Here is a 27,930-nt window from a genome sequence, read left to right as displayed (position 1 = left end):
ACCCTCGATCTTTGGTGTTAGAGTGACAGTCAGAAACCCAGAGTTTCCGGGCACATGAAATTTTATTAAAAATTAAGAGATCCAAAGCACGAGCAAAGTATGATGATGCCCAGCATCTTACTTGCTTAGTATCATTGTCCAGGAACCAGAAGACACCAGCAACCATGATGCCATACCTGAACCATATACCTGTACATATTCTATGGTAAAATGTTGTATCTAAATGAATATATACAACATGTAAATTAAAAAATAAAAGCAGATAACAGAAAAATAAAACAAGTACATTTAAGGGATGTTACAGAGTCATACACAAGCTGGAAGAATTTCAAACAGAAACATTCCCCATGTTTTAATAGCAGTAAGAGAAAACATAAGGGGGTCACTTTTCCCGTGATGTTGCCTACAAGCTTCCATTCTTCTTAAACCAGTGTAGGTATTCTTCTCTATTGAGAGATTTCTTTTAGGGAGGTTTTTTTGGCTGCTTGGACAGGGGAGTTTTGTACCTAAAAAAAAAAAAAAAGCTATCTTAAATATTTTGTTTCCCCTCTGCCTACAAAAAAATCTTTAAACAGTGCAGAAAAGCATTAGTAAAATAACAAAAATTTTAACAAGTTTATTAGCTGATTACTGTTAGGTTGTATAGTCATTAAAGTTTGATATTTTCCACTGAGCAAAGAAATGTAACAATGAGCTCTTCCTGTTCACATCTGGCATAGTAGCAGTTCTTCGTCTTTTATTTTATTTTAAGAAGTTCTGAATACAAGGAGGCAGCTTACATGAAACAGATCTTAGGTGTCTTCGAGGATGGTTGACTCACTGCTAAATGCTTACAAGAGCTGGAGGAAGGGCAAACAAACTAAGGCAGATTTTGTGGTTTCTTCAGGTACTGACATTCCAGCACACTGCAACACACCTGTTTGTGATCCCAGCACAGACACAGAGATTTCTTCCACAAAATTAAGAGTAAATTTGTGACTCTTCCCTCCAAGGAATGAGCCGGGGAGCTGGGAGAGAATACTGTCTTGCAGAATACAAAAGTTAGGAGCTTACAAAGAGCACCAGGCTTCTATCTCTCAATGCAAGGCTATAAATTCCAGTAGTGAGGGCTATGAACATGTCTGTACGCTTCAAGCATCAAATTTTCATTAACCTGGACTTTTTAAAGTTTCTAAAAATAAACCCTTCTCAATGAAATTTCCACTGAGTTACCAAATGGATCAGTACACAAAAATATGAATATGTAAGAAATTATGTGAAGTTACACATCTTAAAATAAAATACAGCGTTAGCTGTTCAGGGTTGATCCCAAAACATAGCAGTATTCTGAAGTACATATATTTCAACTTTAAGAGCCTTACAGTGGTGATAGTTTAAGGCATAGTACGATCAACTTTATTATAGAAATACATTTCTGTAACAGAATTAAATATACACTTATTTCTAAGGTCCTTCATACCTGCACAGTATTAACCTTGAAATATAATCTTCCTCCCAATTGTAATTAACTACTTTACACATACAATTCTATGTATTTAAAATTACCTTTAGACAAAAGAAAAAAACAACACTAAAACCTGTAGCCTTAAATGCAACCACCCACCCTGGCAGTGCAATGACAATAGTACATGGCCTTGCAAAGGTGGAATGTACCCAAAATGTTTACAAATACTATGAAAGCAAGATCTCTTTCAAAACTACCTTTCCTTTGATGAAATGAATTCTGATCACAAAAGCACTTGAAAAAAATGAGTGAGCAGTACTTATTTAATGTAACTACAACTCTTACTTGTTACACATTTTGCCATAAGCCCTTCCTGCTATTAATGCCCTTAAGGAGTTTGAATCTTCTGCCTCTGGAATGCACAGTATGAAACCAATTTGCGACTGAAGGGAAAAAAAATACTTCAATTTAATTCTTCCATGTTATATTTCAGTAAAGCCAAAGTCCTATTCATTGTTCTTTTTAAGGCACTCCCCCAAAGGAAGTCCTAGTAAAAGATCCAGGACAAAATACAGCCCATTTAAAGGACCAAAAAAAAAAAAAAAATATCTCTGAAACTTTGATGTAAACTTAACTGTTCACTGCAAAAGCCTGTTTACCTTTACAGCCTGGAGGGTCCAGTGGACAGCAGAGCCCAGGTCCACCTCAATTTTACAAGTTCAGTTACTAACTTCGGGCAGCTTGAATTCCTACTGCAATAAACAGGCTTCAGAGCACTCGGGTATTTATAGAGCAGCATCATCAACTTCCTTGTTAATTCCTATATAAAGCATTTCAGTTTGTCACTGCGTCACAGGGGCATTAAAGCAGAGCTGTTGTCAGAGCATGGGGGAGCCTGGCCAATGCCCCATCCATCGCAACAGGGCCAAGCTATCACAGTCATATTCTGTCATTCTGCGCCGAGTCACTCCTGGTTAAGCTGTGTTACCCTTCTTCCAGGTAAATAGCTTGCTTGCTTTTAATTACACTCTAAAAACCAAAAAGGCACCAGTTTACATTTAAGTGTTGTGTACAATCCACAGTGTCAGCTTTGAAAATGGCACTGATCTATTTCAGTTCTTAAAAGAAAAATGCAAGCAAGATCTCTAGAATAAAAAATTCAAAAAGATTATTTATACAACTGGTGAAGCAGATTTTATTTCAAAATAAAACAGAAGTCTGATCCTGACAGTTACCAAGTGCTCAGTGCTTCCTACTGCAGCCAACAGGAGCTGTGACCCCTCTGTATCCTTCAGGGCACACCCAAAGTGGTATAATGATAAAAGTCCCTGAAAATAGAAGGGAGGAGGGGAAAAAGAGGGCAGGGAGAAAGCAAACAATTCTTCAACCTTCACAACATCACTATGAAGAGAATGTAACATGACAACACAAAAAAGAAATATTGCTGCAACTGGGGTTCAATGCACTCCGCTTATACCTAACGCTGCTTACCTCTTATTACAAAGCTGTAGCAGGTAAGACACCTGGTATCGTTCTGAGTATTCTATACAGCAACTTTGGTTTTAGTGGATGCCTCAAGGTACATATGGCCATCAAAACATTTCGGAAGGAAGCAAAGAAAGTGAACAATTTCTATAAAGAGGAAGCTACAAAGGATTTTATTTTCTTCTAAATATTTGTAATTAATTAAATTATGATGTCTAAAAAGACAACAATGTTATTTCTAGTTTAGTACTCATAGTTACAATGACTGGTGCCTGCCCCAGGTTCCAACAGAGTTCTCTCTAGTTTCAGTAAGACCACTTGAAAAGCAAAGAAACACTAATTCCCTGAATGCAGAATGAATAAATGCACAGGAGAAATACCAGAGGATGGAGATGCCTCCAAACTGCAGTGACACATTCTTGCTCTCCTAGCCCCTGACATTGCATACTGGCCTACTTCTGCCCCACTGGAGTTTCAGGAATAGCAATGAAGACAAAAACTTGTCCCATTTAGTCTTGTACTGTACTCCCTGGGAGATTAAAGCACACTGGTTTTAAGAGACAAGGTTGAGAGCAGACATACCACCTATCATCAAAGTGCACTGTCATAGAAACAATGAAGTTACAAAATCTACAGGGCCAAACCAAAAATTTTTATTAGCAAACAAGTAAAGATTCATCATCACTGGTATTGATTTCAGAGAGGGGAGTAGAGGGCTCTAACATTGGCACTTCCACAGAATGGCAACAAGCTGCATGAATACCCAAAGGCTCCTCCCGGTATGAGTTAGGGCAACATCGGTTTTGTCCATCCACTTGAATATGAACATTCATAGGGCTGTCTGAATACGCAGACTCCCACTTTTTTAAGGGTAACCTACATGGCTCTTCACTCAGCGGATGACTTCTACTTAAACTACTGCCTTCTGGGACAGTCCTCCTGGATGCTGACCCTCCATGGATCGTTTCTGTAACACTTTCAGACAAAGGATCTCTGAAAGCCTTTCCTGAATCCACTTTACTGGACTGCTTAAGGTCACTGCCAGAGGTCTCAGCACCTGAAGATTTATCAGCGCGTCCAGCCTCGGGCTCTGTATGTGCAGCTGTGCAAGTATTCAGTAAGACATTTGAAGGCGATGGGTCTGTGATTTCAGTCTCTGGCTGCAAGCTGTTACATCCAGCTTCTTGTAGGACCCTGGCTTGGCCGTGGGCATCTGCCTCTAAACTAGGTCCTTCGGGGGAAGGTGGAGGACTCTGAATAGTCCCATCAGCACGGTTGATGATTCCATCACCCAGTGTAGTCTGTGAAGTGCGGGCGGGTGTCAGGAGCGGGATCTGTCCTCTCACCCGAGGTCTGTGGAAGAGTCTGTTCCAGAGCCTGCCCAAGCGCCGCCGAGACGAGCTCCGTCTTGACGAGTGTCGTCTCATCTGCCTCCTCATAGCTGTTCGAATGTTCTGCAGCACAGAAGCCTGTAACACAGATGTAACAAATGAAGATTTCACACATACTCAAAAGACTTCTCCTAAACCCTGTTCTTTCCACTAATATTCTCCACCTTACCAGAATTCTCAGACTTGATCCCTACACTGCTTTGTTAAATGTGTATTTTCTAATGAACTATTTAAGAATACCAAAGACAGCTCTGCCTGTACCAAAAGACTCTCCCTTAAAGTGTTCCCTCTGTGAGTTTAAGCTCTACTTGTCTGCCCAGGAAGATGCTCCACTCACATGATCAAATTACCAGTAAAGAACCAGACTGCAGACCACCGAGTTCTCTATCATCAGCAATAGCAAAGGATCCTCAAAAGCTGATGACAACAGCAGAGAAGAAAGGTCAAGGCAAACTACTTCTCCACTTGAGTAACAAACTACAAGAGCTTTATCACACTAGGAACTGTATCACAGTTGGATACTTTTGACAGGGCACAGGAGATTTTTGAGAATTCAGCAATGAATTAGAAGAATGACTTAATGACTTCCCAGTGTAATGTATTTGTAAATGAAAAATAATCCCAGAATTTCCAAAAAATACTGCTAGAGACCTTACTTTCTTATCACTTCAGGCACATTTACAGTTTCAGCTTGAAAAGACTTTTTTCTATTTACTTTCTGACTTTTCTCTCTGTCTCTGTTCATTGTATCTTGATGTATAGCAAAACAGCATGTGCTTATCTCACTGCTGTTCCCTAGCAAACACATTTAATGTGTTCGGAACTACCCACAGCACCAAGATGCGTAACTGTGGTTCTTCAGCTCCAAGTAAAACATACACATTTTTATATGACTGCCATATAATTAGCACAGCTACTGAAAGAATACAGTTCCAGATTGATTCTATCTAATTTATAGTAGTTTGGCTGCTGATAGGTTCATAGGCACTCGTGTCTCCATACTTGTGATGCATTGTACACAGGGAAATCTTCAACTGGGGGGATAAGTCCTTGTGCAATCAGCTGCCCGTAGGAAGGTGGAGCTTCCCGCCGCACAAACTCTGCCTCAAGTCGCGTCATCTGGGTCTCAAATGCTCTGGAAACAGAACCAGAGAGAAAACATGGAAGAGAAGTAACAGTCAGTTTGTCCTGCCTCACTCACATTCATGCATAAAAGCAGCGCAGAAGGGCTTCACGCTAGCAGCAAAAATGCAAACCTTCAACTAGGCTCCATGAAAATCTTATCAGGATGCTGAAATAAACAAAAGGAATGCAGGTAGAGGGTATAAGCATCAGTGAATCAAATCAGCAAACCCTTTGGTGCAGTCCCAGGTTAGACTCTGTGGCAACTTAAGTTTTTTCAATCAGCCAGCTTACGCGAGTAACAGTGGTAACTTGTTCAGCAAGTGCCCAAAGGTTATTTTTGGAAAAATCACACAATCACACAACAGGGGCAGCTTGCAGCTGCAGAGAGCTTTGGCTGTCCTGCCAGAACCAAAGCACCAAGGTTCCCAACATAGCACAGCGGCTGGTTTCCAGCTCCTTAATCACGCAGATTTGATCAGGGGAGAATGTAAAGCACACTGTGCTGAAAACACAAACAGTGTCAGCAGCACGGCACAGAGCTGGTGCATAAGCCAAGAGACAGGCTTCAGAAAGTCCCTTACGACTCTCTCCCAAAGGGCAGAACCAGGCTTGCACAAACACAAAAACCACAGACACAGAAAAACACACACTATCCGTACAGCAAGGCATATAGGACCCGGAGAAAGGGGCACAGCTCCCACAGATGGGAACAGTGGAGAAAAACAACGTCTGCTCCGAACAGGCCCCACCACTGCAGGACATCGCTTTTAGTAGAACTGAGAACTAGAGTATTTGGGGAGGGCAGGGGGAGAGTTATTCAGTTCAGATTCAGCAAAGACTTCACTCTAACAGTTCAGCATTCAGTTTTTGGCAGTGCAAGGGGTTTGTTGCAGGAGGAGGAGGAGGTGGGAGAGGAAACTGCTGAAAACAGTTTTGATTTAAGTTAGATACAGGTTCTGCCAGGCTGCACAATAAATGTATATTTCTCATAGATCACAGAAGACCTGACATTCCCCTCACTGCTTCCAAAAATCTTAACTACTTTTCTCTAAGCCTAATGCTGTGACTGCTATTTAATTGTCATCAATTCCTTGGATTGATTGCACAGTATTTTGCAAATTCTCTGGTTAACAATCGACCTTTTTCCTTTAAACAAAAAGGAAAAAAAAAACACAGCTACTAAAGCATCATAAAAGCTAGACACTTACCTGTATTCCCTGGTCCTCAGAGAATATAGTTTAAATGCACAACCCAGTGCTATCACCAGCAGCAAGCCACACACAAGACTCCCAATCAGAGCAGCTGTGATGACCTTCCTGGGAACGATCACCAGGCAGTTATGTTCATCGCTTCCATCCTGGCAGTCTTCTTGGCCGTCACAGCGCCAAGTCTCAAAGATGCACAGATTTGTACCACAATGGAAGTTTCCTGGCTGGCAAGTAAAGCAGTTTTTTTCATCTGAGCCATCTGGGCAGTTCTTTTGGTTATTACAGCGGTCAAGTATTGAGTAACAAAGCCCACTGTTTCCTTCACATGGGTATTCGTTCTTCTGGCAAGCGGGACAGTTCTCCTCATCCTTGCCATTTGGACAGTGCCACCAGCCATCACAATGCTGCTTATCTGTGAAACACTCCTCATCGCTTCCACAAGGGTGTTCCCAAGGAAGGCAATAGCCTTTCACCTGATAGGTTGCATTGAACCCATGACCAGTGCTCTTGGAGCGGGCATGATATGAGACAGTGAGCTGGCCCTTTGATGACTCCACGCTCACCGAATGCCTATTGTTGTGGTATGAAAATGTTTGCATTAATTTATCACCTCTCTCTCCGATGCCATCATATACCTTTACGTAGTCGTTGTAGCCTAACTGCAAATCAAGCTGCAACAGAACATGTCGATTATCTTGTGTGTCCACGTACCATGTGCAACGAAGGTCTGATCTGCTATGGTCAGCACGGAATAAGTCTGGGGAAGCAAAAGATCCATAAAAATTACCCAGCCTTTTGCCACAGGAAAGATCAGGACAATTATCTTCATCAGAACCATCACTGCAGTCCTTAACTGAATTACATCTCAGCTCGTTCATCAAGCACTTGGTGGAGTGGGCTGCACTGCACTGGAACATTCCTGAGGGACAGATGCTGGACGGAGGCTCTGTTGGAGGGACAGTGCAGTTTCTCTCATCTGAGTTATCACCACACTCATCCATGGAGTTACACTTCCAAGTACTGGGAATACACTTGCCGTTCGCACAACGGAATTCATCTGACTGGCATACAGCCTGACCCATCTTTCCTGTGAAAGAGGGCAAGAAGAAAAAAGTCAGTATCAAAACTTTTGGAACCATCTGATGTCGCTTTTTAAACACCTACTACCCTGCATGTCACAAGTCAATTGGTCAGGCCAGCACACTTCAGGAATACTGTTAAAAAGCCAGTAGAAATAGTATCAGTGTTACCATGCTAATACCTTACAGTCATCAAGACTGGCTCAAGACTCCTGTCAACAAAAAATACTATTGTCTTCAAGTTTTGCCAGAGAGCAAAGCCAACAAAACTGTAAAGTTTTACCTCTAATGTAAGAAAGGCGAAATCCCTGAGCCTGTCCTGAGCTTGATGCATCTGAGTGAAAAAATATCCAAACATGGTCCCTGGCAGAGATGAAAGATGGAGGTATGGAAGATCCGCACACTTTGTACTCCTCCTTCTTGGAAGATGGGCCAATCATCAACCAGTCTACTGCACACTTCTGAGAGTCTTCCAAATCAAAGTTCTTAAAACTGTCAGGAACAAAAGAAAACAGAAGTTACAAAGAGGACATATATCTGGAACAAAGCCAAACAGAGAAAAAACAGACTGTAACCACTGCCTTTCTGCACCAGTAGTGCTGACATAAAGAGATCAAAGATAATGGAACACCTACAGTATCTTGAGTACATACAAACAGAGCACTCAAATTCCCCGAATCTGGAAAAGCACCCATCTCACAGGCGTAAACAGCATGCCAAGTAGCTCCAAAAGCTGAAAGGATGATTCCTCTTTTACCCAGAGTCCTTAAACAAAACTGCTTCCTAAAATACAGATATGAGTAAAAGCAAAATTCCAGAATACATTATACAGAAGGTAGATTAATTTCAGCAGCCTTTTCCAACCTTAAAAAGCTATGAAACTATGGGATGAGAGGAGAGACTACTGTTTTGGAAAAAGAACAATAGGGAGCAGTACAAAGAACCCTAAAGGCATAAATACGAGAGACAAAAATCAACTGTTCAAGCTATGGATAGGCAGGGAGAGGGCAAAAAGAGAATAGGACTGCAAGGGGTAGAGATGGAACCTGAAGTCTAACACTATCATTTTTAATTCAAAGACTAAAATATTCCCTTTCTGAGAATGCAAACGCAGAGCAAACAAGCCTATAACCTTTTACAGTCAAACCTCCAGCCCTTCTGCTGACCCAAGCCCAGTGATTATTCAATAGTAGCTTACCTAGTGCAAAGACGTGCCCCAATTGTTTGCAGAACACTGAACACAACCAGATTAATACTCCCTAACCTGTAGCTCAGGAACCATACAGGGGGTTTGTTATCTGATGGAACACATTACATTTGCATTCAGTAATCGGCAATGACAAGAGCTTTGCACAGAGAAGCATAGTCATTGGGAAAGGGCACACTGTTCAGAACTCTTAGAAATGAATTTTGGTCCTCTTTCATATAACTCAGCTATACAAAATTAACTTGGTAGAAGTATGCGCATACTCTGTACAAATACTTAGACAGAAATTTCAGAAAGGCTGAAAAGCTGCTACGAAATACAGACCTCCTTCCACAAAGGACTTTTCACAAACATAAAAGACAAATTCTTTGAAGAAGATAAATGGAAAGATAATTTTCTCATATCACTGTGTATTTACAAAAGGCTGTCAATCTGGCTGCCTGCCAGATCTTGCTGTTTGAAAGTGAAAGGGAAAGAGCAGCAACTACATAAACTAGCCAATTCATTTAAGCAGGAGATCCTGCCTACACACACCTGTAGGTTCTGCCAGCAAGAGAATGAGAAGAGAGCACTGAAAGTGTTAAGTTAAAATGGAAATTAAGAGATGTCCAACAACATACATGCAGGCAAGGACAATCCGCCCAGAAATACGTCCTTCCCCTTTTGTAACTCTTTTTCTCCCACCATGTTCCATGTGTCTTCCCAGCTGGGAAGAAATCGTGCCACAGCACCTAATTCTTTGCTATAGGCAATCTCATCAAGCTTCTGAAACCAGCATATTTTGCAAGGAAGTTTTAGACGACTGTGCAGTCAGAATGAAAAGGTTTAAGCATGCAGCCATGCAAAGGTAAACTAAAGAGCATCTGTCCCAGGTGTTCTGCAAAAGAATTTTTAATGACCAAGAAAGTGTATGAACAGGTACTACAGCATGAAAAAGAATTATACAAAGCATCAGGGAAATTACAGGCACCCACGTCAATTCTGTTGCAAGAGACGTGAGACAGCATTGCTGAGCTACCACATTGGTTTTGCTCTCTGTAACTTGTTTTGGCACCAGACATCAACAAGGGTTTCTATCATCTACTTGGAGAATTGTTTGCAGGGTTTCTTGTCATAAAGACTTTTTGAATAAGTATTAGAAACACCTATCTGCCCAACAACAAATATTTCTAAGCAAAGGGAACAGTCACTAAATCAAGAAATGGGAATTCAGAACTGGGAAGGGGGCAAAGGGGGGAATGACTAGAAAACTTCTGGTTGTATGATACAAACATGATCATTTACTACATCTTTTGATCTTTTACTTCTGTAGTTATTTTAGATGTACCAGGACCAACCTTAAAGAGCTAAGCAACTTGTTCTCCTACCCTACCCAGTTCCCAGCACTCCAGCCAAGTCCCACAGCCACTCATTTTCCCCACTCTGCTGAAAAGAACTACTTTTGTCTGGCAGGTAAATAATTCACCCATAGTGTTGTTACACAACACAGACTGCACACACCCAGGGAACAATTTGCCTATATAATAAGCTGTTTGCACCTTACATTAAAATGCATTTCTTTCTAGAAAAAAAGAAAATGTTTAACAGTTTTAAGATTCACACAAAGGAAAAGTACAGAAAAGTCAGCGACATGCACATGCCTTGTTTACAAACTCCTCTGCAGATGATAGCGATACCTCTGGAGATCCTTCACTGGGTATAATTAACCATACCTTCTACTTGCACCTTGAGAATGTAGTATTGTACATTGCAATAAAGGGCTTTTTCTGGTTTATTATAAAGGGTGTGGAAGAGGAAGAAACTTTAGTCCCACTTTCCAAAAAGCAGAAGCACAGGCATAGAGAACATAACTGATTTTCCTGAGTATCAGTTGTGGATCTGTAATAGATTCAGAGCAGAATCCCACACTTACCCACTAAGAAATTCAAGCTTTAGCCACAAAACCAACTGAGTACAGGGGTGATGAGGCAGAACAGACTTGCAAGGAAGTATCATCTTTAACAGCCTCCCTGAAAACACCATGCCTCTCAAGGATGCACGAGCTACCAAAACAAATGCCTTGGTATTCAAAAAAGGGCAATACATAATATTGACAAGAATGAACTCTTTTTTAAAAACAATAAGCTTCTTAATCACAGCTGTCTAGGAGTTTCAAACACCACTGAATAAACACAATTTCTCTGAATACAGATGTTCTAGTTCTGATGTAAAGTTTTATATATAAATAGATACCATAGCAGTTATAAACTTTCTTCTTCTAAGGGCAAAAGCAAAGTCAAAGCAATTATGTTCTACCTCATGCAAACTAATCAACAGACATATTTTGAACAAATTTTGCTTTGGTTAAGGCATCGTCACTCCACTCCAGCACCATTTTAAGTTATATTGTCTCCAATGGAAGCAAATTTTGGCCCATTTAAATTGATGGTGATTTTTACTCAAGCCCAAAAGCATGATATATTTCAACAAGCCATCAACCAACCTTACCACAGAAAACCACTCCTTCATAAAGAAATACGAAACAACATGCATACATATGTGCGCGCATATAAATACATAAAATTAGTTTTCACTTTATAATGCATTTGGAAAAACAAGGCTTTGTGTAAGAAGTTTCTGACATACTCATCTGACATTAAATAGCCCACTGATTTATTTTACCTAAGAGTCCTGAAAACTGTGTTCAACCTCTGCTACTTCACTTCTTCCATCATCTGTAATTAGATCTAGTGCTGCTGTTGTTACAGTCTTCTGAAGAGTAATTTAATCCTGCTACCCACAAAATAGAGTGCGGGGACATTTACTTATTCCATTGAACTTTATCAAACTAGAATGCAATTTTTTCTGTCAGAAGGATTAGCCCAATGGTTGAATGATTGAGGGTATGCAGTGGAAATAAGGGACAAAGTCTTGTGCTCCTACTGCTTGTAGGATTGTGCAAACATCTTACAGTCTTTGGAAAAGTACTGAATGAAGGCTGTAGTTATGGTTCTTGAAGGAGGTCTCAGGCCCTTTGTATCCAAAACCCACATTACTTTCTGTGATTAAAACAAGAAACAGAATCAAGACACGCTGAAACAGACAGTACTAATAATGGATAACATCACCCATATCTCACGCAGCACCAGGCAGTACTGTGGTATTTTTAAACATCTTGGGCAGGGAAGCACAGGGTTTGGAAGGAAAAGCAAAAGAAGGGTCAGATCAGTCACTAACCCCCTCCAGCAAAGCACATTTCTGAAGGAGTGGGATGTGGACCCAGAGGTCCACCCTACCACGCAAGCTGCAGTGCACAGTGGCATTAAAGTCCAGCCCTTGCACCCCTCAGCTACAGCCTTCCCCACTGCACAGCATCTGCTCCACGTGATGCGGACATCCCCCTCCACCCACAGGCTTCACTTACAGGGCAACACTCCCCTGCTCTGGCATCTCAGTGCTCGGTGACGAAGGGAGGGAGAACCTGGCTTTCCTCCAGGCTTTCTTCCCGCTCCAGGACCAGAGCGCACAGCCCTAGTTCAGAGGGCAGGGAGAGGAGGAGCACTCGGGCACAATACTGCACAAGTCAAACGTTGGTATTTCAAGCACTGCAATATTAACGAAGTACAGAACCCATCACTAAGACACAGAACATCCTTTAAAATGCTGTGTCCCTTAGGCTGTTCTCACTGTTACCTGTGATCTCCAACACAATACAGGAATAGAGGAGAAGACTGGTGTAAAAGATCAAAATTATTGGACCAAATTTTGCAGGTTTTGTTTCTTCTGAAAGATGCTATTCAAAAGCACTAACTCCAGTTATCTTGCTTTTGGAATGCCTCTTCTGCAGCTAATTCCTTTAAAAAATCTGCTAATTTTATGCAAAAGTACAAGAATAGTCTATTAAACACTGGAAGCATTTCAACTCTGAGGATCAGAACAACTCAATGTGAACTGACAAATGCAGCACTAAATCTGTTTTTACAGAATTCTGCAGAAATAGGTAAAATCATCTGATTTTTCTTTCAGTGGTATGATACTGAAACACAGTTACCTCCAACACTGAGCAGGACTCCAGGAGCTTACAGAAAATAACAGGGTCAGCCATGTATCAGATCTTGCCTGTAAAATTACTCAAGTGAAGCAACAGTAGCCTACAACGATATTTTCCTATTAACTGCCAAGTATTTTTATGTTGTTGGGAAGAACTTCATTAAACCAGCTTATCACAAATACTCGTTTACACTCTGAAAAGATATAAAAAGGAGGTGCTACCTGCAACACTAACGCTTAGCAGAGCTAAGCTTTTTGCCATCTGCGCTGAAAGGAGCAGTGGCAGCTAGAAAAAAAAAGCACTTCTATAAATAATGTAGGGAATTCCCTACAACCCTCTTAGTAATTTAAGCACGAACAACTACAGATTAAATAAAAAAAAAGCATTTTTAATGACTGGAAAAGGACAAAGATGGGATGATCAGGAAAACAAACAAAAAAAGGGTGAACTGCTGGAGGCCCAGCAGATGTAAAATCTGAATGAAAGTAATTAGTAAATGAATAAATAAATGTCCAATTTGACCCTCTAAACTCATTTAAAAATTGGAGTATAAATATTATGGGTAGATCAGTAGAGCACAGCCCCAAAATAAAACAGACCAGCCAATTAAGCAAGAAAAGTTACTTCTATTTGCCAACCTCTCACAGCAAGTGCAGACTGTGAACAACTGATGACTTAATTGGCTCATTAAAAACCTCTGCTTAACCACTGAAGCACAAGGACCTGGAAGTCAGGAAAGCTCTATTCTACTCCCAGCTCCCAAGCACCAGCTTGGTGTAACCTTAGGTAAGAGACACAGGGGCTGTGTTTCAAAAGCTGAACACATGCAGCTGAATGAAATAAATGGCTATTATGAGTTTTTTTCCCAATTAACGTCAAGTTCTGAAACACTGTGAGTCTGGTAAATAGCATATGAAGCAGTCCCTTTAATTCTTCATACAATTACAGACCAGCAAGCCTTTACATGGCCTCAGTCTTACTCAGAAATTGAAACTCAGATGGCATGTGAAAATTTCTTTTTTCAAAGCCAATGACATGAATCACTGAAGTGAAAGCCAATGAAGGTGATCCCCCCCACACCTCAATTAATAAGAGACAGCTTGAGTGGATCACTAAGCAGATCACTTTTCAATACTCTTTATCTTCAATTGTGAACATGGAGAACATTTTACTCTCAGTCCCATAAATTCCCATAATAAAATGCAATTCATTTACACTCTGCACACATCAGGTTAATTACAGCCATCAGGTAACAGCAACTGCTAAACAAAAACAATTTTGATCTTATTCTCATATATGAGGAAACATACACATATAAAGCTCGTAAAGGATGGCACAAAGGCCATTACTGCATATGACACCCTTATCTGATCTTACAGGATTTTTATGTAATCCTCTGTGAAAGCAGGCATAAAAATAGAGAAAATGGGAGGAAAAAAAAATCAAGTAGTTTCCAAAACAATAACTAACAGACTGATTACCTGAATCTAAAGTGACACAACATAGTCCTGGAAAACAGTAGCTACACACTTGTTCCCAGGTCTCAACAAGCACCATTCCATCAGACACACAGACTTGGAAGAAAGTATTGAAATGTGCCTAATTAACAGAGAGGTGTAAGCACAAAGAACACATATTTCCTGTTCTTGTGAGGTCTCCCCCAAGGATTTCTAAAAAGTAAACTATAAAGAAAAACAATAAGCATGGAAATGTGAGGATATGAAGAAAATCAATACGCATACGAAAGGTAGGTATTAAGACAAAGCTTCTAAAGCACATGCCCACAGCAGCCAGCATCTTGCATTCACATGTAGATCTGGGCACTGTTCTATCGCAAGCTGCTGAATAATAGGTTTATTAAAAATGACCACCTACTGCAAATGTTTTAGAAATCAAAACTACTTTCAATTGCAATTTTATCCCTTAATGACCCCTGCTGTATCTCAAATATGGTGCTTATATAACATTGCTGTCTTACTGTCAATGAGAATTCAAGATCAAAAGGAAATGCATTCAGTGTAACATAACACAAAGGAGGTGGGGTTTTTTTAAACCTTTCAAAATCCAGATTTTATCACAAGAACTGTGTTTGATTTTCCTAGGAAAATTAAAAAAGCTACTCTTTTATGCCCTTATCAGCACACTGTTAGGACAGGAAGCATACCCAACTGTTAAGAGGAAAAAATGTTTGTATTTCAACCCTCTTTCCCAGTTTGCCTGTCATGCTAGCCTAGGCAAGTCAGCTGCTTCTTTGACGTCCTTGGCATTACGAGGGCTACAACTTTCTAAAGAAATCCTCCAATGCTGTAACATTTTGCATTTCATACACTGGAGTGAGTCATTCCAAGTACATTTATAGTCAGAAATGTAACACCACAACACTACTGCCTAGGATGTAAACACATAGCTCCCATTGTTTGCATGTGCATAGGAGGGCAGGATATGGCAGTGGTAGAAAACAAACACATTAAGAAGAAATCTTTCAAATCATATAGCTATGCACACATCTAAACTGTATGCACACATTATTACCAGTTTCCTCATTTAACTTTCCTTTATTTCTTTAGCCTCTGTTACACTCGTACTTGCAGAAGAGAATCCTAATTCTAGCTGGGAGCTCTGAGATGTTTTCATAGCATAAACTGCAGTACTATTCTCCAGAGCCAAGTCCTGTGTCTCATTTGTATGCTTCCCTCAGAGTTTCCAACAATCTCTGCTTTGAAACAAATTCCCCAAGTCCAATACAATTTAATGGGGTTTAAAAGCGTGTTTCTATTTATGGATCTCAAATGCTGGCAGGTACCTACTTCCTTACTTTTGATGAGTAGCTCCTATTTTGAACTACGGATGGTGGAGCCCTCCTATTATTCCATCTGTGGCAGATTTGTTTTTAATTGCTGAGCATCTGCAGTTGAAGGGGTTTGCAGTCCTTTTAAGCAGCTGAGCAAAGAATGAGCAGATGGTGTCAAATACAACGGTACTAAAAACCAAACAAAAAACCCTTTCCTAGGTTTGCTTCCCCCCCCCCCCCTTTTTTTTAAATAAGAAATTCTTGGTTTGAGAAGGATACTACGATTAGCCCAGAGAAATTAAGCACATTCACAGTGTGCTGATATTATAGCCTAAACATTCTTCACAAACCATTTGCAATATATTCTAGTCTTTTCTGAATAGCATTTTTATAGAAAGAGTGGAAATTGTGCCACAAATGCTAACTATTATTTAATTCTGTTGAAAATAAATATTAAGCAGAAAAGCATGTGCCTTTTGGTTAACAAGTAACAATAAGCAATGATTATCTTCAACTGTCAATTAAACATAGCACCGTTTCAAGACGTTACAGAAAAGCCATTTTTGCTCTAAGAATTTTACATATCCCACTGAGGCTGTTCCAGGTTTGATAGCCTTCACCTATTCCTATTTATAAGCAATGAAGAGAAGGGAAACTCTTTATGAGTAAATATATCAGTTTCCCACCTCCTCATCTATCAGAGGTGGATGAAATCTCACACAGGTATTGTGAAGATAAATATATTAAAAGACTACAAGTGACTTGCATATATAAAAATGGATGTCAGAAGTAGCCTACAGAAACAAGACACAGTGGAACATTTCTAAAATGAGAGAGGTGCCCAACGTGCAATCATGCTCCAGTGTAATCAACTTCAGCTTCCTTCGACCATTCAGTAGCTCTGACAAACGGCCTCATACTGCTATATCAGATAAGAACTCGCATTTTGTTTCATTTCAGCAAAGCAATCCTTTATCTCCACAGAATATCAAACCATACCTAATTGTTATCATGTCTCCACGATCTCCTTGAATGTACCAGCTGCAGTTTACAGCTGGAGGATAGTTCAATGGCCAAGAAGGACTATAGATGACTCCCCGTCTCTCTGTGTGCTGTTCCAGTTCTCCACTGCAAGCAGCTGTTAATAGGGGGGGGAAAATATTATTGTTAATGCTTTGCCTAATCAACAATTCACATTAGCTACAAGAGCCTTCATCAATTTCTGGGGATTGCAGACAAATGAGAGTCAATAGTTTTATCCTCTTACTGCTTTCTTCCCTGCCCCAGTTTTTAATTAAGACACCCACTCTAAGTGTAGGTAAGCATAACCTGCATTTCAATGTAGGATCAATCAATAACCTTGTATGAATCTACCCAAGGCTACAATCAATATTACTGCACGGATCTGCCAAGAGGATGTAATACAGAAATCCTTCTTACCAGCTTCCCAAAGCCTGGGTATGTCACCCAGCAACTGAAGAAGATCCATAGTCAGTGTAAAGTCTCTCAAAGCTCATTTTGTTGTACCATGTTCCTGGACATGTTGTTTATTCTCCTAACCATACAACAGACCTGAAGGGTTTGTAACGGTTAAAAAAAATCCCCAACAAAAAAGAAAGAAAAGTAAACTGGACTCTGATGTGAAATGTTTTCACTGAACATTACTAAGTACTCTAAATTCCTTCTGAACTCCCATAGATAGGAAAAATTTTCCAGACAGGGAAAGCAGCAAACAGGGCTAAATAAAGCTTAATATTTTCAAAGCACTTTCAAATCTTCCTATGGAAAACAGCAGGCCAATTAAGGCTACATCAAATACTTATAATTTGTAATTAAGCAATTCAAAAATGAAAGTGAAATGTTCCAAGGACAAGCGGGAAAGCTGTTCTGATGGGAAAATGTAGTCTCAGCAGACTACTAGAGGGGAAATTCTGTGTAATGCAATAGCTATTCTGAACATTCTCCAAAAATATTTTTAAAACTATTTTTAAAACAAATGACTATCTAGAGCATGACTTGTGGATTGCAGCTGAATAATCCAATTTTTGACAGAAGCTTACTTTCTCGTAGCTTAAAAAGTTGGCAAGGAAAAAAAAGGTTGCCTGTACCTCAAGTTTCCTCATATGCATATGTGTCCAAATACACTGCATTACAAATCACAGATTTGCAGTATTGCTTGAAATTCAGCCACATAAATGCATGATTTTCAATTCAGTCGGGATCAGAGTTAGCTGCACTGGAGGGACGGGGTGAGGAAGTGCCAGCAAGGCTGCCTGGCTGCAATCAAGTCAGGTGGGGAGGCTGCCTGCACAGCTCCTGGCTGGGGCTGGGGCCCGGCTGCAGTATCCCCCCACCAGTATATCTGTGCCCAGCACTATTCCGTTTGTTCACCGTAAGCACTTTTGAAGTGTGAGCCACAGGAATATAAAAAGCATGAGGTGAGTAACTTACCTGAGGCAAAACATATAAAAAGCCATTATTTTTACTCTCCAAGCAGGGCATTCTACTGAAACATACGCATATAATTCCTACCAGTTTCAAAGGCCACAAAAGCATACAGAATACATAAATACATGAAAACATCTATTTTCCAAACAAATATTTTGCAGTAAAGCAGTTACCAAAACCAAGAACATTTCTGTTATCACATTTCTAAAACTAGAGCGGCTCCACACTAGATGCTGGCAAAATCCCGAGATGCAGATGCAATTACAGAATTATATAAGCAAACATAAGATCCACAGGACTTTTCAACTCTAGTTCTCAGTTTATTTAGGCCTTTAAATGTGCTCCTCCACACACTTGTCACCGTATCAACGTATCATAGCAGCATGAGAGGACCTAGAGCTAGCAACCACATAAAAAGAGCTGGAAAGACTGCATTTCCTAACTGCCAGATTACTAAAACTTCTCAATGGGAAGGGAACAGAATGCACAAAGCAGAAAGAGCAAATACACCAGACAGCACTATCCAGACACTTCCAGCAACAGCTCTGCAAATATTTCTGTTCCCCTCGTACCAAATACTGTTCTGGATTAATATCCCTTATTCATAGTATATACATTAGAACAGAATCATAATTAAACAAAGCTTATTTTAGTTCCCATTCTGAGGAATTCCCATTGATAAACTGGAGGCTCTGCATGAGCACTTCCACTCGCACATTCATCAGTGCAGTTAAGCAGAGTTATTATTCTCCCAAATATTTGTTTCTCAGTTTTAGGAATGATTTACAAAGATCCTGAGCAATAGTTACTTGAAGTATCCCAGCTTTTTTGAAGTAACATCACTAGCATTTTCTCTTTCGCAATAATGTATAGTTTCCTAATTTATAAGCAGTGATCCGATGCAACACGACAGTTCAGGTTCTCAGTGAGAAATGCTTTTTCTTATTAACACTGCACATCTGCTACAAACATCCGACATGGAAAGCAGTACAGCCAAAAGAAAAGGATTTTTTAACAGAAGAATTGTTATCTGTGAAACATAGGACATAAGCAAGTTAAGGGCTGCACTGACACTACATGCCATTTTGGGCAGTTCATCCGGCAATGGTCATTGTTGCTCAATACTTGCCCATGGCTTTACCCCTCTGACACACAACAAGCATTTCAGACTTGCCCTACTCAAAATTAAACGGACAACTGCTTTGCTCTTACAAAGTCTCCTGACTTGAATGGACAACTAATCTGAATTCATATTGCCAAAACATAATTACACTTTTTTAAGGATATGTCCACAGTCCCCTAAACCTATTGGAGCAAACTGGGGACACACACCATTCCACCCCCCGAAACTAAAATTGTGTTTACCCAAGCCTCACTTAATTGCCTTATGCTTCTGATGCCTTTCAGTTGCCATCAATGCTCATTACTACAGCATTTGCAACGTTTGAATAGATCTCCTTCCTAACCGGTCATCTGCCTCTCTACTCCTTGTGCACTGACTGCTGCGTGGCAGACTAGGTGAAGTATCCGAACACTGCTTTCAGCAGCTGTTCTTTTACCTACATAATTTTTGAAAGAAAAGCCTATGCTAAACAAAGCCTTCAGTGCTGGCAACAAAACAGAAAAACCACACAAGGACACAATTCCATGCTGTTGAGGTTTCAGTGTCAATAAAGGGGCCCCAACTTCCCTCCTCAGCTCCTGCCATGAAGTTTGCAGAATCACATACATGCAAAATATTGTGTTATTAAGTTGGGCTTCGGCATGACAGTGTGATTCCTTAAGGAAAATAAACAAAAGCCTTTTCAAATTGCCAAAACATCTAAAGGAAAGGGAAGTCTCTAAATAGAAAGGTACAGTCCTGGGATTCTGAAGGCCTTATCATCAGCGACACTCACAAGAAGAACAGCGACAACATTTTCTCAACAATTGTTCTATAACTCTTTTTCTGCACAAACCCCAAAGAAAAGTGAAAACCCAATTTACTAAAAGCCCCAAATGGCTTACATTTTCCACATTTAGAATTACTGAAGAAACATAAGAGAATACCAATCCCTGGATTGGCAAACCAACCCACCAAAAATTTTACTGCGATGGTGCTTTTAAAAAAAGATAAATTCTGAAGATAGACAATAATGAATTTTTTACAGATTAAAAAAAACTTTAAACAAATGTCAGAAGATGTTCGAGTTCAGAGAGTTTCTGTCAAGCAGGCATAAATCTTAATGAGGCTCTTTCTGTAATAAATGGATTTCTTCTACTGTAAACAGCAGAAGATTCCCACTGCCAGTTAAATGTGCCACAATTACTTGCAAGAAAGTTTCCAAAACTTTACATGAATTAATATTACTCCTATTTTTGCAAAAGCGACTATAACAGAACAGCCATTGAGCTCCTCCAGAGGACAGCACTGGGGGCACTAAGCTGTGCAGGAATAAACTTTCAGATGATCCCAGCGGAAAATAAATCCTGCAGTTCCACACTGCAGTTCCCCTGCGACACGCCAGGGTCTGCATCAGTCCCAAGGGACACATCCCAACCATCTGCTCTGGGATAAAGAATGGTTTGCACCTGCCACAAGGAACCTTCTCTCAAAACCAAACGCTTGGCAATATACAATTCCTCAGCAGCTATCTCAGGATCAGCAGGAAACTCTCCCCGAGTTCTCCAAACGCTCCCTCAAGGAGGGCTTGCACACATTGCTTAATGCAGATTCCTTACACCTGCGGAGCAAAAAAAAAGGACTTAAGGCTCCCCTTCACTTTATCCAATCTCGCAGCAGGCTGCTTCTGCCCCCGATATGAGAACCAGCAACAGCACAGCCCAAGGGTTCAACTCGCCGATCTGACAAAAGCTGAGCTCGCGTTCCACTGGATCAACAGGCTGAACTGGCTCACTGCGAGCCTGCAGAAAGGGGGCTCGGGGGGAGGACTGCTCCCTGGCAGCAGCAGCTTTTCTGGCTTACAGTCGTTGTACAAACGCAGCCGAAACGATGGCTCGACCTGCATTCTCCAGAACTCATTATTTCTGCTATCACCAGCTTTCTGAAAAGAAACCGCACTGTACCTTATCATAGAGATCAACTTTGTAATAAGCAGCTTTGTCAGGACATGTTTAGGACAGTAACCACTCCTCCCAACTTTTATCAGGGCTCCTAAGGAACATCTTCTGCAAGATGATTCCTGGCAGGGTCATCTGCCTTATGACTGCACTATCCTAACCTGTTATCCTCCAATGCACAGGTAAGAGAATCTACACACGGATCACACTATTGCAATGACCTTTTATGATCCTTTTTCTCCCCTGCTCCAGTTACACTGTCAGGAGACAGAGTAACTCAAAACTGTATCAAGACCAGAAATCATGAAGGCTACAGTACTCTGAGGTTTTCAGTGTACTTGAAAGAATAAAAGTCAAACGTTACAACTCTCTGTTTCTAGCAAAAGAACAGCATTAGAAAGCAGCAGAGCCAACTGGATGAAGCATTATATATTTCAGGCTGAGGCAGTATCACCAGCCTAGGCCAGCCACTGTATAATTACTCAAGTTACACTTTGTAAACTCATATATCATACAGCCAACGGATGGCAAACTCCATCAAAAGCCAAAGAACCATCCAGGCAGAACAGACTAGGACATAGATGACATTCTGGATTTTGTCCAACAATAGAATGTTGCAAACAACACATGTCGTATATGGTTCATCCACACTTCCCCGAAGCTAAATTTAAGGAAGTTACCCAATTATAGAATTACTACCTTTTCCTGATTTAAACCTTCTCTCAAACCCCTGTGTTGACTTGAACACTCAAGCTCCTACATTTATCAACCTACTGCCTTAGAATTATTTTCATGTTTTCCCATTTCCTTTCCTCCTGTTTCCCTTATTTGTTTTTTCTGTTTTAATTTAAGTTGCAACCTCTTTGGGCATCAAGTATGCCTACCAACGTGACTGTGGATTGACAGGCACAAGAGGACCCTTCTCACTAAGAGGACCCTGATTGCAATGTTCTCGTAATGTCAGTAAGTCACAGCACTGCTATAAAGAAGGAAATTACACTAAGTGCTGCGATTCTGGTTGAATTTCCACTTTGATAGTCATGAGACATTTTTAACATTCTTGTTTTAGCTCCCCTGGGAATGGGCCACTGTCCCTGGCTTGATATTCCCAGGCACGTTTCCTAAACTTAGAGTTTTCCCCTGAACATACCAGCACGTGCTATGACTTCAGCCTCAAGCTTACAGTTTTTTCCTATCACAGTGACACTGGTGGAGTCCATAACCCCAGGAAGACTTCGAAGTCCCTAACTTCCTCAAACGTCATTGTTACTCCCTCTCAAAGGTCATACTGTTTTGTTAAAAGATCTCTTCACGCAGGAAAGAAACAGTAACAACTCAAAAGAACAGTAAATACAAATAAGAAAAGTATGTCTTACCTAATGAGGTAACAGCACTTTCTATTTTCCCAGTCAGGAAGAGATTCACTGTGTAAAGACAGAAAAATAATGTTGATACAGGTTCCACTGGCACAGGGTGGCAGTCAGTAGTTAGGCATTTCTAGGTGTTTGCTGGGGTGTTGATATAAACGCATTGCAGTCTTCCAACAAGAACTTTGCTTATCTACACAGGCAAGTCATGTAATCAACTATTATCCTTCACTGTAGCTATAAAAAAAGTCAACGCACAATGTTAGTTTAGTATCTGTCAAACATGCTACCAAAAGAAACAGCTGCCAATCTATTCTAGGTTGTCTTCTGCAGGATTTTTTTTAATTGGGGAAGACAGAAGAACAATTACACTAAAACATTCGTCCTCACAGGTAGTCACTTTACCTGCTAAAATGCTGGAAAACAATTAATGAGATTATTATCTTTAAATATGTCTCCTCTGCAAAAAGCAAAGTTTGTTCCTCTCAGGTAAATGTCACCTTGAAAATAAACTGCTAAAGCTAACACGATTACCTTGACTAATCAAAGGCAATGAAGGTTTCAAAAAGGTCCACTGGTAAAATCAAAACAGGATGAGGTGGTGCTTGCAACACACATCTGACTTACAAATTAGTTTCCAAATACTCTTCACTTTCTCAGAAGTCTCTTCTCACAGTATATACCGTTAGAGTGATCTGGTAAGAGTAGTTATTGCCAAAAAAAAAAATTCTCCTGTGTCATTGTTGCTCCAGAGGTCAGCACTTACATGTAGTTCCAGATTAGTTTCCCCATACACTTCTCTAACAATTACAGCATATTTCACTACCTGCTCTCATTTTAGCATTATTTTATAATCTACAAAGACAGCTATTAATAAGATGATGAATGTTTAAAAGAATTAGAAAGGTTTAAAAGGTTACCAAAACTTAATTTACAACATCCCAGCCCAAGCACTCACTTTGGCTTTATTTTGCATGTGTTAAGTCGCAATTCTTTTTATAGCCGATCTGTTGGCAGGCATTTAGTAAAAAACATCATTAAAGAATGAACAATAGGAGAAGAGAGGAAGAGAAACCGTCCCTGTTCCCAACAATCACTTGGGACGCTGCTGACAATTAACACTATTTATGCCTCAAAGCAGCATGTACTAGCACAGGCCCCCATTGTCTTAGACACAGTCCAAACACCTCACAAAACAGCGACCCTTGCCCCGACCACCTTCTGGTATAACTTAAACCAGCACAAGAGGAAAAAAGTACCTAGCACTAAAGGGGCGGAAATAGAAAAGCTAAAAACGATCCCTTAGCTTGCCAGTGCAAGCCCAGTCACAGTTTTCAGTCAGCGGTGGATCTGGACTATCACCAAAGTGCAGCAGCCCAGGTGCCTACAGCAGTCCATCCCGGTCCGGATGGCCACAGTCTGGACTTTCTCCTTCCTGAAGCCAGAGCTCCAAGAGCTAAATGCAGACAGCGATTTCGGCAGGCGCACAGGCTGCTACGGACCTCAGGCTGAGGCCAGGCCCTGCAAACCAGAGAGAACAACCGCTCCCGGCATCACCCGTCGCAGAGGACTTCAGGGTACTGCCACAAGAGCAAGGACAGCAACTGCTCGCTCCTTCTAAGCGGCTGCAGGATTGAGCTTTTAGTAATGCACAAGGGAAGGAGGGCAGCATACATATGCCGTGGCTTGAGAAGAAACAGGCCTGAGCTGCAGATTTGTGTTAACAAGCATTAACACAATGTTCAAAAGACCTTAACAGCACTGATTTTATTACGTAATTAATGTACAGTAACATTTGCTATATGATAATAACAACATGTCAAGCAATTATTTCTTTTGTTTCACGGCGCTAGCTTGCTCTGATAGGTCAGTAAGCGTACCTAGGAGCAACACTACCATTCCGTACCAGGAAACTGCTCGGCTCCGTTAACTCTTGCTCTGTGACAGAGCAGCACGTCCGTTTGTGACACACCTTGGAGAACAGCAATAACAGCGACACAACATTTTCTCACACGGTATTAAAGCACTGCTATTCCTGTAGCCATAGTAATTCAGTCATAAAGACGGAAAAGAAATTAACCAGTGATTAAGTCACAAATTTAATTTCATGAACATTACAATATTTTGTTTTGCTCCAAAGAAAGTACATTAATATACTTTGCATAACTATTACCACCACAACTGAAAGGAGTATTTGAAGATGCACTGTATGGAAACACCTGGGTCCGTACTGCCACTCTACAATCTTTCTTCACACTTCCTACCCGAATCTTCCCGATGGCCATAACAGAACACGAGCTCCCAAGCAGAGGTTCCCTTGCATGCCTGATAAGGAGCCCCCATGCCCTTTAAATGGAAATAAGTAGCGCGAAGACAAGGGGCGTGATAGAGCGGAATTAGTTGACTCAGAGCCACGTTACTTTCTTCTAATCACTGTTAAACAGACAGCCCTAGTTTGCTACCAGAAGGACAGAGTTACAGGCAGCTTTGCATGCCAGGTCTGGCAGACACCAAAGAAAGACAATCCCCAAAAATGCTTTTACCTCTGCAAATGCAAAACATCTATCGGCTGCTGCTAGAAGTTCTTTGCTCTCATTTTCAAACTCTTTCACACTAAGAACTCAGCAGTCAAGAACAGTTCTTTAAAATAAAGTCTAAGTTTCACATCAGGTACTTTCCCCAGCGACTGAATAAGCTTACAGTTTCCAGTATCTGTTTTCCTCACTCTCGGTCTCACTCAAGACTGTCAAATCAAACCCCAAGAGCACCGTAAACCAGCATTTTCTGAAGCGCTCAGCTCTCAAAAGTGTCAGAGGCCCAAAAGAAAGAACAGCCATTCCCTGGCTGGTTTTCTTGTCTCCCGTCGAAACAAAATTTTGTCAAAATATAAACAGGTGACAAACTAGGGGTATATTAGAAAGTTTTCTAGATGCTCTTTCTCTTAACTGTTAGGCAGAGTTATGGGAAAGCCAGAAAAAACAGAAGCGGTTCAGTTGGCTTGAACTCCATGTAGGAAACTTACTGTGCCATTCATTTGGATTGCTAAATAATTCTCAGGGTGAGGTTTTCAGCTGGGAAAGCGGTTATTTGGATCAAAAGGGAAATTTACATCTTGGCACCTCCACACCAAATGACAGCTACCAGGCTTTTCCCACAGCCAGAAGGAGAGACAGCAGCTTCACTGTTTTGATTACTTCCTATTTGATAACCTTCCATCTCCTCCAGAACTTCTCAAGAATAAGAAACAAAATGGCCTCACGAAAGAACAGTTGCAACAAACTCAATTCCAGTCTTTAGAGCAGCGGTTTAGAGATGAGGTCACGTACAGCACTGGTCAGTAACAGTGTATTGATACAGACACCAAACACCACATAAAGCCTACAGAAAAACAAAAAGTAAAAGAAAAGAATGGCAAGAAGCGAGAACCAAAAGTAAGGAAAAAAGGCAAGGGCAGACAAGCAGGAAGTAAAATACAAAAATTGTTAAAGCAGCAGCATTATATTCTTATTATATTCTTACAAGCTTCCCACCTCTCATGTTTCTCAACTTCCACTACTGTTAGTTGTGCAAAGAATAGGAATAAAACATTCCAAATGAAAAGAAGAGCCAGACAGCGAAATTCTAGAAGTCATAAAAAGCAGACATCTACTAAACTTTCAACCTGGCATTAGCCACAGCTAAATACAAGAAGTGTTCTTGCTTAAACTCTGGAGTTGACATAATCTTTTATTATCTTATTAGTCATTTTAATAATAACTGGGCTATTTCTGTTAAATAACAAAAGCTTTAACAAAGGTCTGACCGGGCCACAAAAAACAAAAAAAACCCAAGAAATTCAGAGATACGGCGGAAACTTGTATCTTTCTCTAACTTTAAAGAAACGACACAGCAGACATTATCCTTGTGCTGTGCACGTCTCTGACATCCCTTTAAGACTCTGCAGAAAACAGTTGTACTAGCTAGAACGGATGTTCAAACTGTTTTGTAGTTCAGATAGCTTTTTACACTGCACTTCCGTTAATTAAAATAGATACATTTGAAGTAACCAGAGCAGCTTTTAAACTTCAACTTCCTACATTTTTCTAGGCAAGCACTGATGTTAAAAAAAAACCACTTTTACAAAAATAGATCGAGCAGTCTGGCCACAGATACCCGTTTCTGATCGTTTATGTAACAAATACTAGCTGTCATTTGGGATTATAAAAAACAAATTCTAATCCACTTTATTAGCAAATAGCTGTGGTTTTAGCACATTCTAGTTCGAGGAGCTGTAACAGTTTACCGAATAACTGTCAGAAGAGTTCAGAGCAGCCCCAGCACGGCTCAGCTGCGCACAGCGCTTCTGACAACGCTGCTCCACCAGAATCTTTTGGCAGCACGCAGGAACAGAGCAGTCAGCTTTAGTAACTCCCAATTCCTACGTGCCCCTGTTAAATACGCGAGGCCTTTCGCTCGCTCGTTCTACTCACAGACGTCAATACTTCTCCCCAACAAAACCCATCATCCCTGACAGAAAGGGCCGACAGACTGGAAACCAGCAATACGCTTCATCACGTTGCCATAACTTAACACCTGCTGCGAAGCAGAGCGGAGAGCAATTGCTTCAAGCAGAAGGCAGGGAGGAGAGCAGAATATGGCAGAGAAACGAGGGGGGGATATATTTTTCCACCCTACCACTCAGAGAAGTGACAGGCAGGCGAGAAACGCGACCGAGCGCCGGGCGGGCGAGGCGGCACCGCGGGCAGTTTCGTAACCGCCCCGGGAGCCGCTGCCCGCACCGCGCCTCGCGGGAGTCACGAGTCTGGAGAAGGCACCGATGGTGTCTAAACTTTTTATTTTTTTCCCTCCAGCGCTATGCGGGGTTACCGCAGCGGTTTCAAAGCCAAGAGCAAAACGCCGGTTTCCGCAGGGACCGGGCAGAACTCCGCTCGCCCCCCCCGCCGCCGGGCAGCGGCCGGCCACGGCAACCCGGGCGGGCGCCCCGCGGCCGCACCGTCCCCCGCCCCGTTAGAAAGCGGGGGGGCGGGAGGGGGATCCGCCGACCCGGTTTGGCGCGTCGTCGTCCCGTCCCGCTCCCCCCGCCCCGCCGGGTGACTTCCCATAGCGGACAAGGGGCCCGGCGGCCCCGCCGCAGGTGCCCGCGCCCCCCACCCGCCGTGCCCGGACATGCCCCGCCGCGCTGGGAGCGGCCGGGCCGGCACTCACCCAGGCAGATGGCGGTGAGCGGCACCAGCGCGCCCTGCCGGAGCTCCGCGGCCGCTGCCTTCTCCATGGCGGGTCGCCGCCGCCTGCCCT

The 27,930-nt window shown here is 41.4% G+C and overlaps 1 protein-coding gene across 5 annotated transcripts; it reads right to left on the bottom strand.

Moving 5' to 3' along the window:
* Positions 1–99: 99 nt before the first annotated feature.
* Positions 100–27,907, bottom strand: LRP3 (LDL receptor related protein 3). Of its 5 annotated transcripts, none has more exons than XR_009484310.1 (8): positions 27,841–27,907; positions 22,645–22,692; positions 16,760–16,898; positions 8,016–8,224; positions 6,654–7,740; positions 5,323–5,455; positions 2,104–4,398; positions 473–506 (listed from the first exon to the last, which is right to left on the bottom strand). XR_009484310.1 is itself a non-coding variant. In XM_059825113.1 (7 exons), exons 1-7 carry the CDS (start codon positions 27,905–27,907, stop codon positions 3,586–3,588), a joined length of 2,496 nt encoding a protein of 831 aa, XP_059681096.1. In that variant the 3' UTR covers positions 2,032–3,585. The 5 variants fall into 5 exon arrangements, 3 of the variants coding, with proteins under 3 accessions (XP_059681097.1, XP_059681098.1, XP_059681096.1); XR_009484311.1 differs by having other exon boundaries at positions 485–506; positions 2,936–4,398; XM_059825113.1 differs by lacking the exon at positions 473–506 and having other exon boundaries at positions 2,032–4,398.
* Positions 27,908–27,930: the final 23 nt, after the last annotated feature.

Source organism: Gavia stellata, chromosome 15, assembly GCF_030936135.1.
Source record: "Gavia stellata isolate bGavSte3 chromosome 15, bGavSte3.hap2, whole genome shotgun sequence".
NCBI classification, from domain to species: Eukaryota; Metazoa; Chordata; class Aves; order Gaviiformes; family Gaviidae; genus Gavia; species Gavia stellata.
This window is presented reverse-complemented; position numbering and strand designations above follow the sequence as displayed.